Source organism: Aphelocoma coerulescens, chromosome 2, assembly GCF_041296385.1.
Source record: "Aphelocoma coerulescens isolate FSJ_1873_10779 chromosome 2, UR_Acoe_1.0, whole genome shotgun sequence".
Classification (NCBI taxonomy): domain Eukaryota; kingdom Metazoa; phylum Chordata; class Aves; order Passeriformes; family Corvidae; genus Aphelocoma; species Aphelocoma coerulescens.
In genome coordinates this window covers 79,145,655-79,159,698 of record NC_091015.1, presented here as the reverse complement: position 1 = coordinate 79,159,698, position 14,044 = coordinate 79,145,655, and the positions used below count along the sequence as shown (strand labels likewise).

The following is a 14,044-nucleotide window of genomic DNA, read 5'->3' as shown; positions in this document are numbered from 1 at the left end:
AAAAGAAAATATTCGATCAGAATACATTGGGGAACAAAGTAAGATTGACTATCCTAGTCATTCCTACTACAGTAGGAATAATCCTATTATAGTTTTATACATGGCACACCTGCAAGTTGTAGCAATTAGAAGAAGTTCTAAGTTGTAAAGTAGCAGTTCCTGCTTTCCTAGAGCATGCACTGTCTTTCAGAAAATTGGACATTTAATGAGAACAATTGCTATCAGGGAAGAAAAAAGACAATGGAGGAAGTAACATAGTCGGGCTATGCTTGACACAAATACTTTTACCACCAGAGAGGAAATAGATTATGAATAATCAAAGCCAGATATTATCCACTCCACATTTTAAAAGTGCAGGAGTACAGTACAGACAGAGTTTCTTAGAAATTCAGATAAAAACCAAATTCATGACTAGAATACAGGGCAGGCTTTTTCAAGTTTGAGGCATCCAAAATTGTTTATTACTTTCTTTTTATATTGATGTCAAGCTTCCAGCTCATTTCCTAACTAAAAAAAAAAAAGTCTTCATTTATATATTTTACTATTTACCTCCAACTTTTGTATTTACCATACAAAAGTATTTTAAACTGATTTCATATATTAAGAGGTGTTTGAGTAGAAGTGTTTTAGTAATGTGCTCCTGTCAGCCCTTACCACAGCTGCTCCAATAACTGAATAATCTTCTCAGGAATTATAAAGCCTGTGATTGTGCACAAAAAAGCTTTTTCCACCACCGTGTTGGGCTCAGGGCAGCAATAAGTTGATAAGAAGCTGGAGGATTTGTTGTCTCTGGAAGAAAAAAAGAAATAGTAAAGCAACTGAAATAAATATGTTTTAAATATTCTATAGGATGTCTTACTAATCAGAACTTGTACCAAACAAGTAGGATCTATGCATATAATCTAAATTAATACAAAAGTAACTAATGACCAAGCAATCAATACAAAAGATCTCATGGTGCTGTGGGTTAACCCTGTAATCACCTAAACACCACACAGCTGCTCGCTCACTCACTCCCACCTAGAACTGAAAGGGTAATGGGAGAAAATGCATGGGTTGAGATAAAGACAATTTAATAAGCAGAGGAAAAGTTCCACATGAAAGCAAAGCACACAAAGGAATTAATTTACTACTTCCCATGGGCAGGTAGATGTGCAGCCATCTCCAGGAAGGCAGGGCTTCTTACTGACTTGGGAAGACAAACACTGAAACTCTGAATATTTCCCTCCCACCCACCCTTGCCCCAGCTTTTACTGCTGAGCATGACACCATATCCCATGGTGTGAGATATCCCTCTGCTCAGCTGGGGTCTGCTGTCCTGGCTGGGTTGCCTTCCAGCCTCCTCACTGGCAGGGCTGTATGAGACACAGAAAAAGGCCCTGAGACTGTGCACGCCCTGCCCATCAATAGCTAAAACACCCCCTGTTATCAACATTCTTGGTCACAAATCCAAAGCACAGCACCACACCAGTTACTACAAAGAAAATTAACTCTATGTCAGCCCAAACCAGTACATATGGGTGCCCCTAAAAACACAGATAAAGTCATTCAAGACTTAAAACAAACATTTAACTGCATAACAGACTTCCCACTTACAAAACAGTGTCTGCCTTATTTATTATTTAACTATTTCTTAAAATAAATTGTGGCTTTCCTTACTTAAAACATTTTTAAGGATCAAACAAATTCAAATACTTACAAGCTAACTTGATTCAAGACAGCACCCAGCCATTCAAAGAGCTCCTCTGTACTGCAGGACTCCTCTGGCTTTCCTTGTAGTTCATTACTTTGTAACACTGGACACTGCAAGTCCCTTAAGGTGCTGAATGTTATTTTTGGCTTCAGGGCCTGTATTTGGTTTTTTGAAAAGTATGACATCAATGTTGATCCCTCTGCACCTTAACGACACAGTACCACAAACAGCTGTTATGAAACTACCAAACAGAAGAAGCAGTGAATACATGAAACATTGTACATAAATATAAAAAAATGCAGCATGAAACTGCTTAGATGCTTTTAGTCTATGGCACAAGCCTTACAATCTTCAGCTTCCTCATCTTCTTGGAAATAAAACTTAGTGCAAAATTCAGTAACTTAGTACAGCTCAGTAAATTTGCTATCTAACTACAAAGTATAGATTTGCCAACAGAAAATTCAAGCAGAATTAACTGGGTAAGTAATAAAATGAGCTTGTTAAAAAGAGGAAATCAGTGTTCCTGAAAAGGAACAGAAAAAATGGAGCAGGAACATCATCTCAGAACAGAGTTTTCCCTAAATAATGGAAAAGTGAGCATGTGATTACAGGTTTAAGAACAGATTTATCAATGATGTCAAGAGGAATTCTAGGATAATATGGAGCACAAGGACTGAAGAGAGAAGGAAGGGAAGAGGGTAAAGAAATCAAAAATATCACAAATGTCATTTGCTAGAAGAATAAACACCCACTCCCCTCCAACCCCCCTAATAAATCTTCAAATGCACTATGGCTGTAAGAGTTAAATGTACATGGACTTGTGGGAAAGTAATAGTAAGAGATCCAAAACAGCAGGTAAAATTCTAAAATCGTAACCTAGACGAAAAAACTAACCTAAGCAGGCATATTTTAAATGCAGAGATATTAACCAACTTGCTTTTGAAGCAGGAAGGTAATTGACATGGAATCAATTCTCCTAAATTTCAAATTCCAGATAATGTGTGCTATTTTCATAAAATAACAATGGGTGTCTAGGAGACCAAGAAATAACACCTTACTCATGAAAAGTCTGAAATGCAGAGCAACATTTAAATACCACAGAAAAGGCATATAATAAGAGCAGAAATTCAAGAACACGGTAGAGTTCACTGTGGAATATTATATCTAAAGTTGCTATCAGAAAATAAGAAGTGCCTAATGTCTATCAGCCATATTTATGTCATCAAGAACAATAATTTGGGGGAGTAGAAAAAGGAGGGTTAAGGACATCCTTTTTAGTCATTCTTCATAAAAAGGCCGTTCCAAATGGCACAGTGACAAAGACAGGCAGTCACTGGATTCTTTTTAATTTAGTGTTTTTAATATAGATATACTTAAGTCTGAAGAGTGCCAGGAGAGATGATCTTCCTTACTTTCTATTGCCATTTGTTAGACTAACAGGTTCAGAGAATGTATAATATTGACCTAGAATTCCTAGTATAATATAGAAAACCATACATTTTACATGTCTGCTGCATGTGAGAGCCTCAGCTACAGCCCTAAATGCAGGAAATCTCAAAGACTACAGTCAAGACCCTAAGAGAACAATTCCTCTAGCTACAGCATAGCTTTCCATGTTAACAGCAACCAGGCATATCACCAAAGCTTTTCAGAGGCCACTGAATTTCATCCAACAAACACATAAAATTGTGATAGAAATTACAGCAATAGAAAAAAAGATTGTTTTGTCTTTGTCATTAAAGACATGAGACACTTCATATTTCCTTTTTCTGTTCTTCTTGGTGCCAAAAGCACAATGTGGGAAATTTGGGTATAAAAACCACAAATCCCGCAGTGCTGGCCATAGCAAGAAACACTAGTTATCAGCAGGAAGGCGGAAAGCAGAATGGTCACAGAGGACACAGATTCTCTTGACAAAACACAGCCCACTTTTTCCCTTCCAGCAGAATCTACACAATGTCTCATATCTATTAATAAAAACCTATAAAAGTTTTATTTTTGTCAGTACTAAGGAACTAATAGTCTTTTGTGTGTTATGAGCACAAGATTCTTGCACAGAAAGGCATTCAGATTTAACTCCATATTCAGGAAATGACTGGCCTGACCTGTTTTTGGGATGTAAGAAAGTGAGGGAAAAAAATGCTCTTCTTCCTGACTGCTGTTAACATGGGTAGCAGCAAACATAAGAAAAATAGTGGCCCTAGAGGCGTTTTGCTCTCGGCCCAGCGTCAATAAATCCAAGCAAGCTGAGCGTGAAGATCTGCCACCTCAGTTGGATTTATGTCACCATTTATGGTAGCAACAGCCTTCACTGTGACTCTTTCCTGAAGATTACAAGGATGGGAATTGCAAGCCTTTAAACAGTTTCTGTATGACAAACAAGGGAGTATCCTTGTCATATGATTAGTACTTAGAAAGGGGGAGGGGAAACATGAATGACTAAAGTGAAACATGGGACACTCCTAAAGGAGCTTGTAAGCAGCTTCCATTTCTCACATCAGTTAACTCCTCAGATTTGGTCTTGAAGAGCCAGGAAAATGGAACAATATAAAGAGGAGATGGGAAAGCATTCTCAGGGACCTTTCTAATATCCCTTCTCCCTAGTGTGGAGACTCAAAGCAGAACAACACTGAAAGCTAGACATCTGTGATGAAGAAAGCCATGTTTTTCAGTACAGACACTTGCCGTTTTCATCAATTCTATGCAAATGCTACATATCCCTGCATACAGCCTGTTCTGAGGTAATACAAACAGCTGGAGACTGAAAAATTACCCTCAGAGGAGGAACAATACTTGAGTCCCAGAAGAAAAAATATTGTAATTAGAAAACAGCAGATAAACAAACAGTAGAAGATGATTTGAAATAAGGATTTCTTATAGCAACCTCTTACTTGGCTCCAACCTCGAACAAGTGCTTGAGAATAAAGTGATCAAACAGCACACTGTGTATCAGTGCACATGGCACACGATGGAAACAGGGCCTCTGCACAGGTCCTGTAACTACTGAGGAAATCAGAGTTCCCCATACTAAGTATGTAACCAGATACATAACTTATGTGTATTAATAAAAAAAAGTGTATTGATAATTGTTATGTATGTCACAAATTTATAAAGAAGACGCAGCACCATCAAATAGGCAAAGTTTTGCCAGAAAGCCTGGGCAAGACAGCAAAAGGAAATGAACCAACTAATATATCTCCCATGAATCACTGTTGTGTTCCGGAACAGAGATGTTCTGTGCACAGGAAGTAACACCCTCCCCACCCCAAACAAATAAACACATCAAAGTCCCACCATACACATTTTAATCTAACTTTTCCCTCCACTGAAAATGCATTTGGACAATCACTAGAAAAGAACAGTAAACTAAAAATCTTTGGACTTCATGTCAGTGGCATTTTAGTTTTACATTTAGTTCTTATTACCTGTATTATCCCAAGCCAGTAGGAAGTCAAATTCTAGCGGTTTCTTTTCTTTCAAGGCCCAAAGCACTCTGTTATGTTTCTTGCTCTCAGGGTAAAAGCCAGCATCAGTCAAGTCAATAGTGATAACTGCAGAAAATGCACAATAGCTATTGGTACTCAACTGAAATAAATTTTATTATGAAATTAGAAGAGAACAAAGAAACCAAAGAACATTCAACTTCCTTTTAACATATACAGATTTTTCCAAAGTATTTGATTATGCAAATATGACTCCTCATTGTGTAAATAAATATTCACCTCCTGCTGTCCTTATTTTGATTAATCTGGAACTGCCTCCTAGTGACTAAAGGGACAGATTTTTTTTTGAAATGGCACTGACAGAAGTCCCTCAACAGTGCCTTAAAAATATCTTGGTAATTAGGTGAGCTATTAGCAGTAAAAAAAAAAAAAGCTAGAATTTCTAACAACAAAAGTCATGTATACAGTGATGACACTTTTTCAACAGGTTGGTTTTCTCCTAGGTGAATTGATGTTATATTTATTTTTGAAATGGAAGTTTCATGATACATTTTGACAATCAGAATGGTAAAAATGATGTCCCATTTTGCCAAAATACTTACTAGAGATAACAAATTTCCCCTCCTGAAGTTTTTATGTAACGATACCTATCAGCTGCTGCAAGTTCCAATACATTTGAAATGGCATAGTGTAGGTATTTTTATTTACTAAAAAGACAAATCAACAAAAATCACACTCAAGATACCTCCTCTGCAGCTGTTAAAAAATTATGTTTTCCAAGTACTCGGTATATGGAGATCACCATTTTGAATGTGTGAAACATGGGACAATTCTCCCTTTCAAGCAAGCAGTCTTGGGTGAGGCTCTTCACTGATTTTGTATAGTGCACAAACTTTAAACACCTTCTTAATCAGTTTAAAATTTTCTGACTTAAATCAGAAGGTACAAACATTATGCAGGGTATAAAAAAATTCTTGAGTCCTACATCACTCCAGTACAAACAACACAATGAGAACCCCTGAAATGAAAAATTTTATAGAGTACTGAAAAGATGATGTATTTGTGTCCTTAAAGCTGCTTTACTACTTGGAGAAAAAGCACTTTCTCTCTTCAGGCAGTCCTTGTATTTTCATCTGGAAAAATATAACCCAGACAATAACTAATTTTAGTGAAAGGGAAGTTTCAACATCCTAACAAGGTGCTTCTTAAATAAGCCCTGTTAATATAAATCATACTTACTATATCTCATTACTTTTTTGCCTGAATACCGAGAAGGGCGACCCTGCAGTCCAAGTTCCTCATAAGTATCCTTATCAACTGACAGAATTAGTTTACCTATAAACAAAACAAATTTTAGTAGAAATAATCTTCTACTTGGTTCCCTTTGAAGTCTTCAGAGAACCATATACCTTTTACAACATTAGCTTTGGATCAATGGTATTACTAATGTAATGCAGATTCCTTAGTTCCAGTTAAATGGATTACCAGATTAATCCTTAAAAAAAAAAAAAAGGTTATAACCCAATTATTCTTTTTTTATCAAAGAGGTCTCATGAACTAGAGTAAGAAAACCGTAATATTACTCCTGAGATAATCATAGCTTTTTTACTGTACTACTCCGTTTATTGTCTCCATCTTTCCTCCGCTCATGCCCTAGCACTTGCTGTGTCATTAGCTGAGCACTACATTACACAAGAGTCTGATTTAGTAAACATTCATGCTCAACATGCACTGCTCAACTAAATAAACAAAAGCAGTTCCTCCAGGTCCAGTGGGACTACTCACACTGAGTAAACTATGCTTGTTAGCAATGAGCTGATACGTGCTGGAACAACTCTGCTTCTGTGCTCATAAACCAGATCTGGCTGCTGCTGCTTGGTACAGAGCTTCACACAATAGCTCTCTACCACAGTCTTGGGGTTCTACTGCTCAAGTACAGAACACAAACAAGGCTGCAGAGGAAGAGTTCAGACAGTGACATCACCAGGAAGTGTAACACTCTCTGCAATAATTGTGCATGGCTTGTAACACCTGTATCACACAAACTCCATTGCTATCAAGTATCCATTTTGCCAGGACTGTGCTTACAGACACAGAAAAGAATTCTTCTGAACAATCTGAATTTATTCATGCCCTCATGGGCACCTGTCATATTACAGCTTCTTAGGCTAGACAGCAGACAGACCAGTTTGTATTTCTATTATATCTTATATAGTGTTAAACAGAAATAAGACAATGTAATTGAAGCTCAAAATAGCTTCATTTTCTCACCTCAGCTGTGGGACATTTTATGGTCTTGCCATAAAACTGTGATGCAATTTAAACAGACTTTTAACATGTTACATAGTTCTCAGGGAATCACAGAATCCTCACAGAATCATCAAATTATTTGGGTTGAAAAGGGTATTAAAGATCATCCAGTTCTAACCAACCTTCCATGGGCAAGGACACCTTCCACTAGACCAGGCTGCTCAAAGCGCCATCCAGCCTGGCCTTGAACACTTCTAGGGATGGGGCATCCACAATTTCTCTAAGCAGCCTGTTCCAGGGCCTCACCACCCTCACAGTAAAGACTTTTTCCCTAACATCCAATCTAAACCTACTCTCTTCCAGTTTGAATCCATTCCCCCACGTCCTATTACTACATGATCTTTTAAAATTTTCCTCTGTGGTACTTTTTCAGGCCCCTTTAGGTACAGGAAGGTGCTCTGATTGTATCCAGAGCCTTCTCTTCTCCAGGCTGAACAACACCAGCTCTCTCAACCTGGCTTCATAGGAGAGGTGATCAGACCTGTGAGCATCTTTGTGGCCACCTCTGGACTCGTTCCAGTAGGTCCATGTCCTTCCTGTGCTGGGAACCCAGAGTTGAATGAAGTACCCAAGCTGGGATCTCATGAGAATAAATACTTGTTAATATTTTAAAACCGTTCATAAGCAGTGCTGATCACTTCCTTTTTTGGTACAAATTCTGTCTTAAATATCAGTAGGAAACAAGAAGTTGGAATGCAGTGTTTCCACAAAAATAATCCCTTGTAGCAATTGCAATTATGGTTGAAGCACTGACAATCTGACTATACATAAGCAAAGCTGATTTTTATTGTTTTGTAATTTCTTTCGGATGAAGTTTTTAATTCAACAGCATGAATAAGAAAAGAGGTAAAATTAGTATTTTTTACAATTCACACAAATTTCTAACAAAGTTGGCAAGTACAGTAAGCATTATTTTCCAGTTTACATCATTCCAAAAAAAAAAAAACCAAAAAACCCCCAAAACAAAACAGAACAAAAAAACCAAACCAAACCAACCCAGGCCACAATCGACATGTATTACTGAAATCAAAACAAATCCCCCATACCATTTGGTAGCAGAGCTGCAGTATTATCTTGATCAATTTTTGTCTTATAGGTAAGTGCATAGCATGAACCTTTAACAGTAAAGCAGAAAAACATGAGATTACACAGTCTGTAAAGGCAGACATGACAATAAAAACAACTCACTTCAAGATAACCAAACATGCCAAATACCATCTGAATCACTCTAGTGTTTTTATCAACTAACTTTCTTCCACCTTCTCAAGCAAAATGGCATTGTTATTATTTTTATAAACCCTGTTCTGGCAATATTTTAAAGGACCTGTACTGGGAATAATGTTAACAATACACCCCAATATGAAAACATTTTCTTTCCTTCCACCTGTGACTCTCCCCAGCCAGCAAATGGAAGACCCAATTTTTTCCCCAGACATATTTCTATTACCAGTTCACACAAAGACATGGCAGAAGATGCTCACATTACTAAATAATTTTGTCCCATTATCTGCCACTAATCAATTTTGGTTTTTAAAATACAAGTGTCAGATCCTGTGCACTCTGTGTACAAATGCTGTATTGCTTCCATAACACTACTGGCATAAAAAACATTCATGAGATTAAAGGAAATAAGAAAAGAGTCCCACATTTAGCAAGTAATGGATCTCTTATTCTCCTGTTTCATCGACATGTTCTCTGCGCCCCTCTCTTTTCCTGTAATTTTTTTTTTGTCTCTCTGGCTATCAGCTGAAGGGTATGAGAGCTATCCTAAGCCAAAGGAGTGGGCCCTGCTAGGTGAAAACAGCATGCTCTGACTATGCAACAGCAAGTTGGCTGGGCAGAGGCTGCATCTTCCTTTGCACCCTCTTTGTTCTTACTGGGTAAGGATGAGCTGTCACAGCTCAGTTAGTGAAACATAAAAAATAAGGAAGCACATTTTTCTCTTGCCTGCTGTGGAACACGGCTCAACACAGCTCTGTGTTAAAGTATGAAGGAACGATAAAGGGAGAAGGAAGATTTCTACAAGAATCTGCATAAAGGTGAGGTGTAGAAGAAACAGGTGTGAGGATACATGGAAGCCCTCTTAATAGCTGGATTTCGGAATTGAGATGGAATAGGGGGAAATTTATAAGGAACAGTCACAGGAGTTTTGGAACCAGTGGGTGTAAACAAATGTTGTCATACATGACAAAGCAGAAAAAAGCATATAAAAAAATCATGCAGAATTTGCTTAGTGTTTATCCCTCCCTTCCTTTAAAATACTTTTCAGAATAAATAATAATAAGACTATAAATGTTACTGTGCTATAAAAAAAGTACATTACTACTGCATTTGTTCTGGTTTCCTCCTTACCTTTCTTCACGAAAGCCTGAATGAATTCATGAGCGACCAATTCATGAATGGGTAAATTCCTCACCAGATAGTACTCTCCAATATCTGCAATTGTGCTTTTCAGCACTTCAGGTAGCATGCCACATTCCGGGATCAAAAAAGACACCTATTAGGAACATATTTGTAATGTAAATCCTATCCTAAAACCTGTTCTGAAAAAACACTCAACCAAATAAAACAACAAGAAATACGAAAGAAAACCTCTATTTTCAAAGACATCAGTATATTGTATCAAAATGAGATGGAAAAAGAGTAATACCAGGCTATTGTCTTAAAAATGTATCAATTTTCATAGTCTCTAGGTACATCAAATACATTATTTGGTGATTTGGGTTTTGGGGTCTTTTTTCACTTTTTTTGCTATACAATAGCATTTGATGCATTACATAAAGATGTGATCTTACACAGCATGAGTTAACAGAAGACTTGTTTCACATCATTATAGATTTAGCTTGATGTCGCATGGGACACCTCCTTCAGCCCTTGATGGAGTAGTTGTTGAAGCAGTTGTAACTAAAAATGTAGGCTAAGCATTTCTGTAATCCTAGTGGAAAAGCAAAAACCAAAGTAGAATCTTTAATTTACCTTTTGCTTAAAATCTTTCCTGTACGTTTTCCATAGATCAAGAGAACCCTGAAGTCTGGCAGACCAGGGAAAACAAGGTAGTACATGGCAAGTAATACATGGGCAAGTAAGAAGCATCCCAGGCAACATAAAGCTCCATCCCCTTGCTCCTCCCTCCATCCCTCAAATAACTTCTTTCCCAGAGCTCTTGGAGAACAGGTGCGTATTCAAGGAATACATATTCAAGAGAAGTAAGGACTGACAACAAACAAGCTGCCTGCCACACCAGTAGAAAGCTTTCTGATTAGCTGCTAAAAATTGTCTCCAAAGTCAGAAATAGTTAACAATTAGCCCAGAGAGTTACAGGGAGTGAGAAGAGGGTTATGAAACAAGCTCCTGTCTGATTGTTGCAAAATGTGCGATACCTAAAAATTTTCTTAAGGAAGGAGGTTCTTTGATGTTTGGTCTTTGTACACTTTCAAGCCTAATCAACAAGAAGGGATATTTAATCCATGAAACAAGAGCACAGCTAACAAGCCCTAAGTGAAGTCCAGGTGTCTTTGTTAAAGTTTAGGGCTGGACATGCTTCAGTAATCTTAGACCCAGGGCGAGGTTAACAAAGCTTGGGGAGAAGGATGTACCACTGATAGTGAGGAGAAAGAATGAAAAATTTATGGGCCAAAAAGACATTTGGCAGAACTCCCAAGATAAGTAAGAAACTTAATAAACCTAGCAACAGTGCTGAATCAGCTCTGACTGGATAAAAGGGAATTCCGGGAGGTGGAGATCACGGCCACCGACTCACGGACCACCGACCCCAGAGACCCCCTGGCTCCAAAACAGAGAAAGACTGAGCAAGCGTATTAATTAGTATGAGAGACTCATTAACCAACAGAAGATAGAATACTAATTAATAAGAGAACAATGTAACTTGCAATGAACACGAATTCCTTTGCTGAAATGTATAAACAGTGTAAAGTTTTGATAGGTGGTGTGCTGGGTTTGTGGAAACCTCCGCCTTGCGCCCTGCGCGGAATAAACAATGTCTCCTTTCTAAACGGGACCCTGCGCCTGTGTTTGGAGAGCTCCTAAAATCGGCACCACCACCTTTCCCACTGGCGCACCCCTCTGCTCCTCCTACCCGCCCGCTCTTTCACTCCTGGAGGAAGGAGAGAGTTTGGGGTTTTTTCCCACGCTGCGCGAGACCACAAACACAAGGGGGGTTAATTTGCTTTTATTTCCCCTCCCCAAAAATGAGGCGCGCTCTGGCAAGGACGGAGGAGCCCCCCAGAACACAGAGCCCGGCGCGAGTGGGGCACCGGCTGCGCGCCCCTGGAGCGGCTGAAGGGCAGAACCCCCGGGGACGGGCGGCATGGGATCCTCAGGCAGCTCCTTCCTTTCCCTTTCCCTTTCCCTTTCCCTTTCCCTTTCCCTTTCCCTTTCCCTTTCCCTTTCCCTTTCCCTTTCCCTTTCCCTTTCCCTTTCCCTCCGCCTCCCTGAGGGGATCCCGCCGAGCCCCCGGGCCCGCGCCGAGCGGCCCCCCGCGCTCGCGCCACTCACGCGGCAGCTGTAGGCGTGGTCCCGCACGTGCGCCGCGTGCCGCGAGCGCGGGTGGCGCGCGTGGCCGCGCTCGCACACCAGCAGGTGCCGCGGCGCGCGCCCGAGCTGCGCCGGCAGCATCCCGGATCCCGCCCGCCTTCCTCCTCCTCCTCCTCCTCCTCCTGTGCGGCCCACCGGCAGCGGCCAGAGGCGGCGAGGAGGGCCGGGAAGGGGCCGTGCCGTGAGGTCACGTCCGCCGGCTCCGGCGGCGCAGCTGCTTCCGCTGTGGAGGCGGCGGAGGCGCGGTGGCCGCTGTCGGCCGTGCCCTGCCCAGCGCCGGTGGCCGCTCGGGGCTCTCGGTCCCTGCGGGCTCTGAGCAGCCCCGGCACGAATCGGGCACCGACCCCGCAGGGGCCGGGTGTGCAGCTGCTGAGTGCGCGGTGGTTAAAGCACGAGGGTGCGTCAGGGAGCACACAGGATGAAGAGGGACCTTTAACAAGAGCCTGGAGTGACAGGACGAGGAGCAATGGCTTCAAACTGAAAAAGAGTAGGGTTAGATTAGATATTAAGAAGAAGTTCTTTATTGTGAGGGTGGTGAGGCACTGGAACAGGTTTTCCAGAGAAGTTGTGGATGCCTCATCCCTGGAAGTCTTCAAGGCCAGGTTGGATGGGGCTTTGAGCAACCTGGTCTAGTGGAAGGTGTCCGTGCCCATGGCAGAGGGGATGGAACTGAATGATCTTTACTGTCCCTTCCAACCCAAACCGTTTTCTGATTCCCGAGCAGCGCTGCAGGCTGATGCAGGCCCCGCAGGCATTGAGGGGCTGCACTGCGCCAGGGCGCGTCTCCTGACAATCTGCTCAGGTAAGCAGGCCCCGCACAAGAGCCTCGGAGTAGGACCTGCCTCGGAGGTGCTGTGTTGTCTCACCGCTCGTTCTGTACGTTGTATATTTCACACAAAGCATACACAAAAAATCCGGCTTTTCCGCCTTCCTGCCATAGTGCAGGGGGTCCGATGCTGGTCAGCACCGGTGTGCCGCAACCTTCCTAGAGAGAGCGTCCTGCAAAGAGCAACTTCCAGGGGCGGTGGCCTCCCTGGGCAGCAGGGGGGTTCAGGAAGTGCAGCGATTTTTCAGCTACAAGTGATAACAGCTCTTGTGATTCAGCTCTTTGTGAAATCACCCAAGGGAAACTCGGGGACAGAGAGACGGGAGCCGCATTTCGCTATTCTACAGAGGTAGCTTTTACTGTCCAGCAGCCCCTCTGAAGAGAAAACCAGAGACAAATACTACTGACTCAAGAGCAGAAACAGGGGCTTTTTATGGGAAAGGCAGGGGGTGGGGTAGAAACCAATTAGCCAACTGCGTACAGGCTATTACTATATAGAAACAAGGAATGCTGGGGATGGTTCACTCTGTCACCATGACCCGGGAAGGTTACTTATCTTTGGGGAGAGTCTTTCTGGCCTCAGGCGCCTCTCTTCCAAGGGACTGCAGAGGGCTCTTGTGCCAAGGGCTCACAGCCCTCCACACTGTACTGTTTCTTTTGCCTGTCCCCTGGCTTCATGACTTCCAGTTTAATTTAAAATGACACCAAGCAACTTTCTGGGTAGTTGCTGTTTTTGTACCCGGCACAGTCACTATTCCAGAGCTTCTGGCTCCTTAGGCTGACTCAGCCCCCGTTGTGGCAGGGCACGTGCTTTCCAAGTGCCCGTGTGCTGGAGTGACACCGGGACAGTGCTGCTGCGGCTCCCAGCTCGGTGGCTTGTGCCCTGCATCGCGTGCGACCGAGGGGAAGCTGCATCTCCGGAGGTCACTGGCTCGTTAACGCTGTGGGGGAGGGCTGAATTCTGCACTGCCTGTATAAATCAGATTGATTGGATTATTATGAATCAAAAAAGGCCGTGTAATCACAGTAGCCTTCTAATTTAAAGCGTGCAAACGCTAATGGGGAAGGAGCTACTTGATTAATGTCAGTTATTATCACACCCGCAAGCAGAAGCCTCTGTGGGCAGACGAGCCTCGCACTGCGGCGATCAGAAGGCCTGTGCTACTAAAGGGGTGAAAAGTTCAAGCCTCTGATCAATAAGCCCAGAGAGTCGGGCAG

The 14,044-nt window shown here is 41.7% G+C and overlaps 1 protein-coding gene across 2 annotated transcripts in view; it reads right to left on the bottom strand.

Annotated features, from left to right (window-relative positions):
- RPP40 (ribonuclease P/MRP subunit p40) overlaps positions 1–12,115 on the bottom strand; it is a 33,070-nt gene extending 20,955 nt beyond the window's left edge. The window contains exons 1-7 of one of the 2 annotated variants that reach the window (XM_069008191.1): positions 11,962–12,115; positions 9,799–9,943; positions 8,493–8,561; positions 6,376–6,471; positions 5,119–5,244; positions 1,700–1,898; positions 655–789 (exon numbers count right to left, since the gene is read on the bottom strand). In XM_069008191.1, the coding sequence (XP_068864292.1) occupies positions 655–789; positions 1,700–1,898; positions 5,119–5,244; positions 6,376–6,471; positions 8,493–8,561; positions 9,799–9,943; positions 11,962–12,081 (890 nt within the window). In that variant the 5' untranslated portion in view covers positions 12,082–12,115. Of the gene's footprint in view, positions 1–654; positions 790–1,699; positions 1,899–5,118; positions 5,245–6,375; positions 6,472–8,492; positions 8,562–9,798; positions 9,944–10,241; positions 11,770–11,961 lie in introns of those variants that run through there. The other variant, XM_069008192.1, reaches the window with a different exon arrangement.
- Between the last annotated feature and the right edge of the window lie 1,929 nt (positions 12,116–14,044).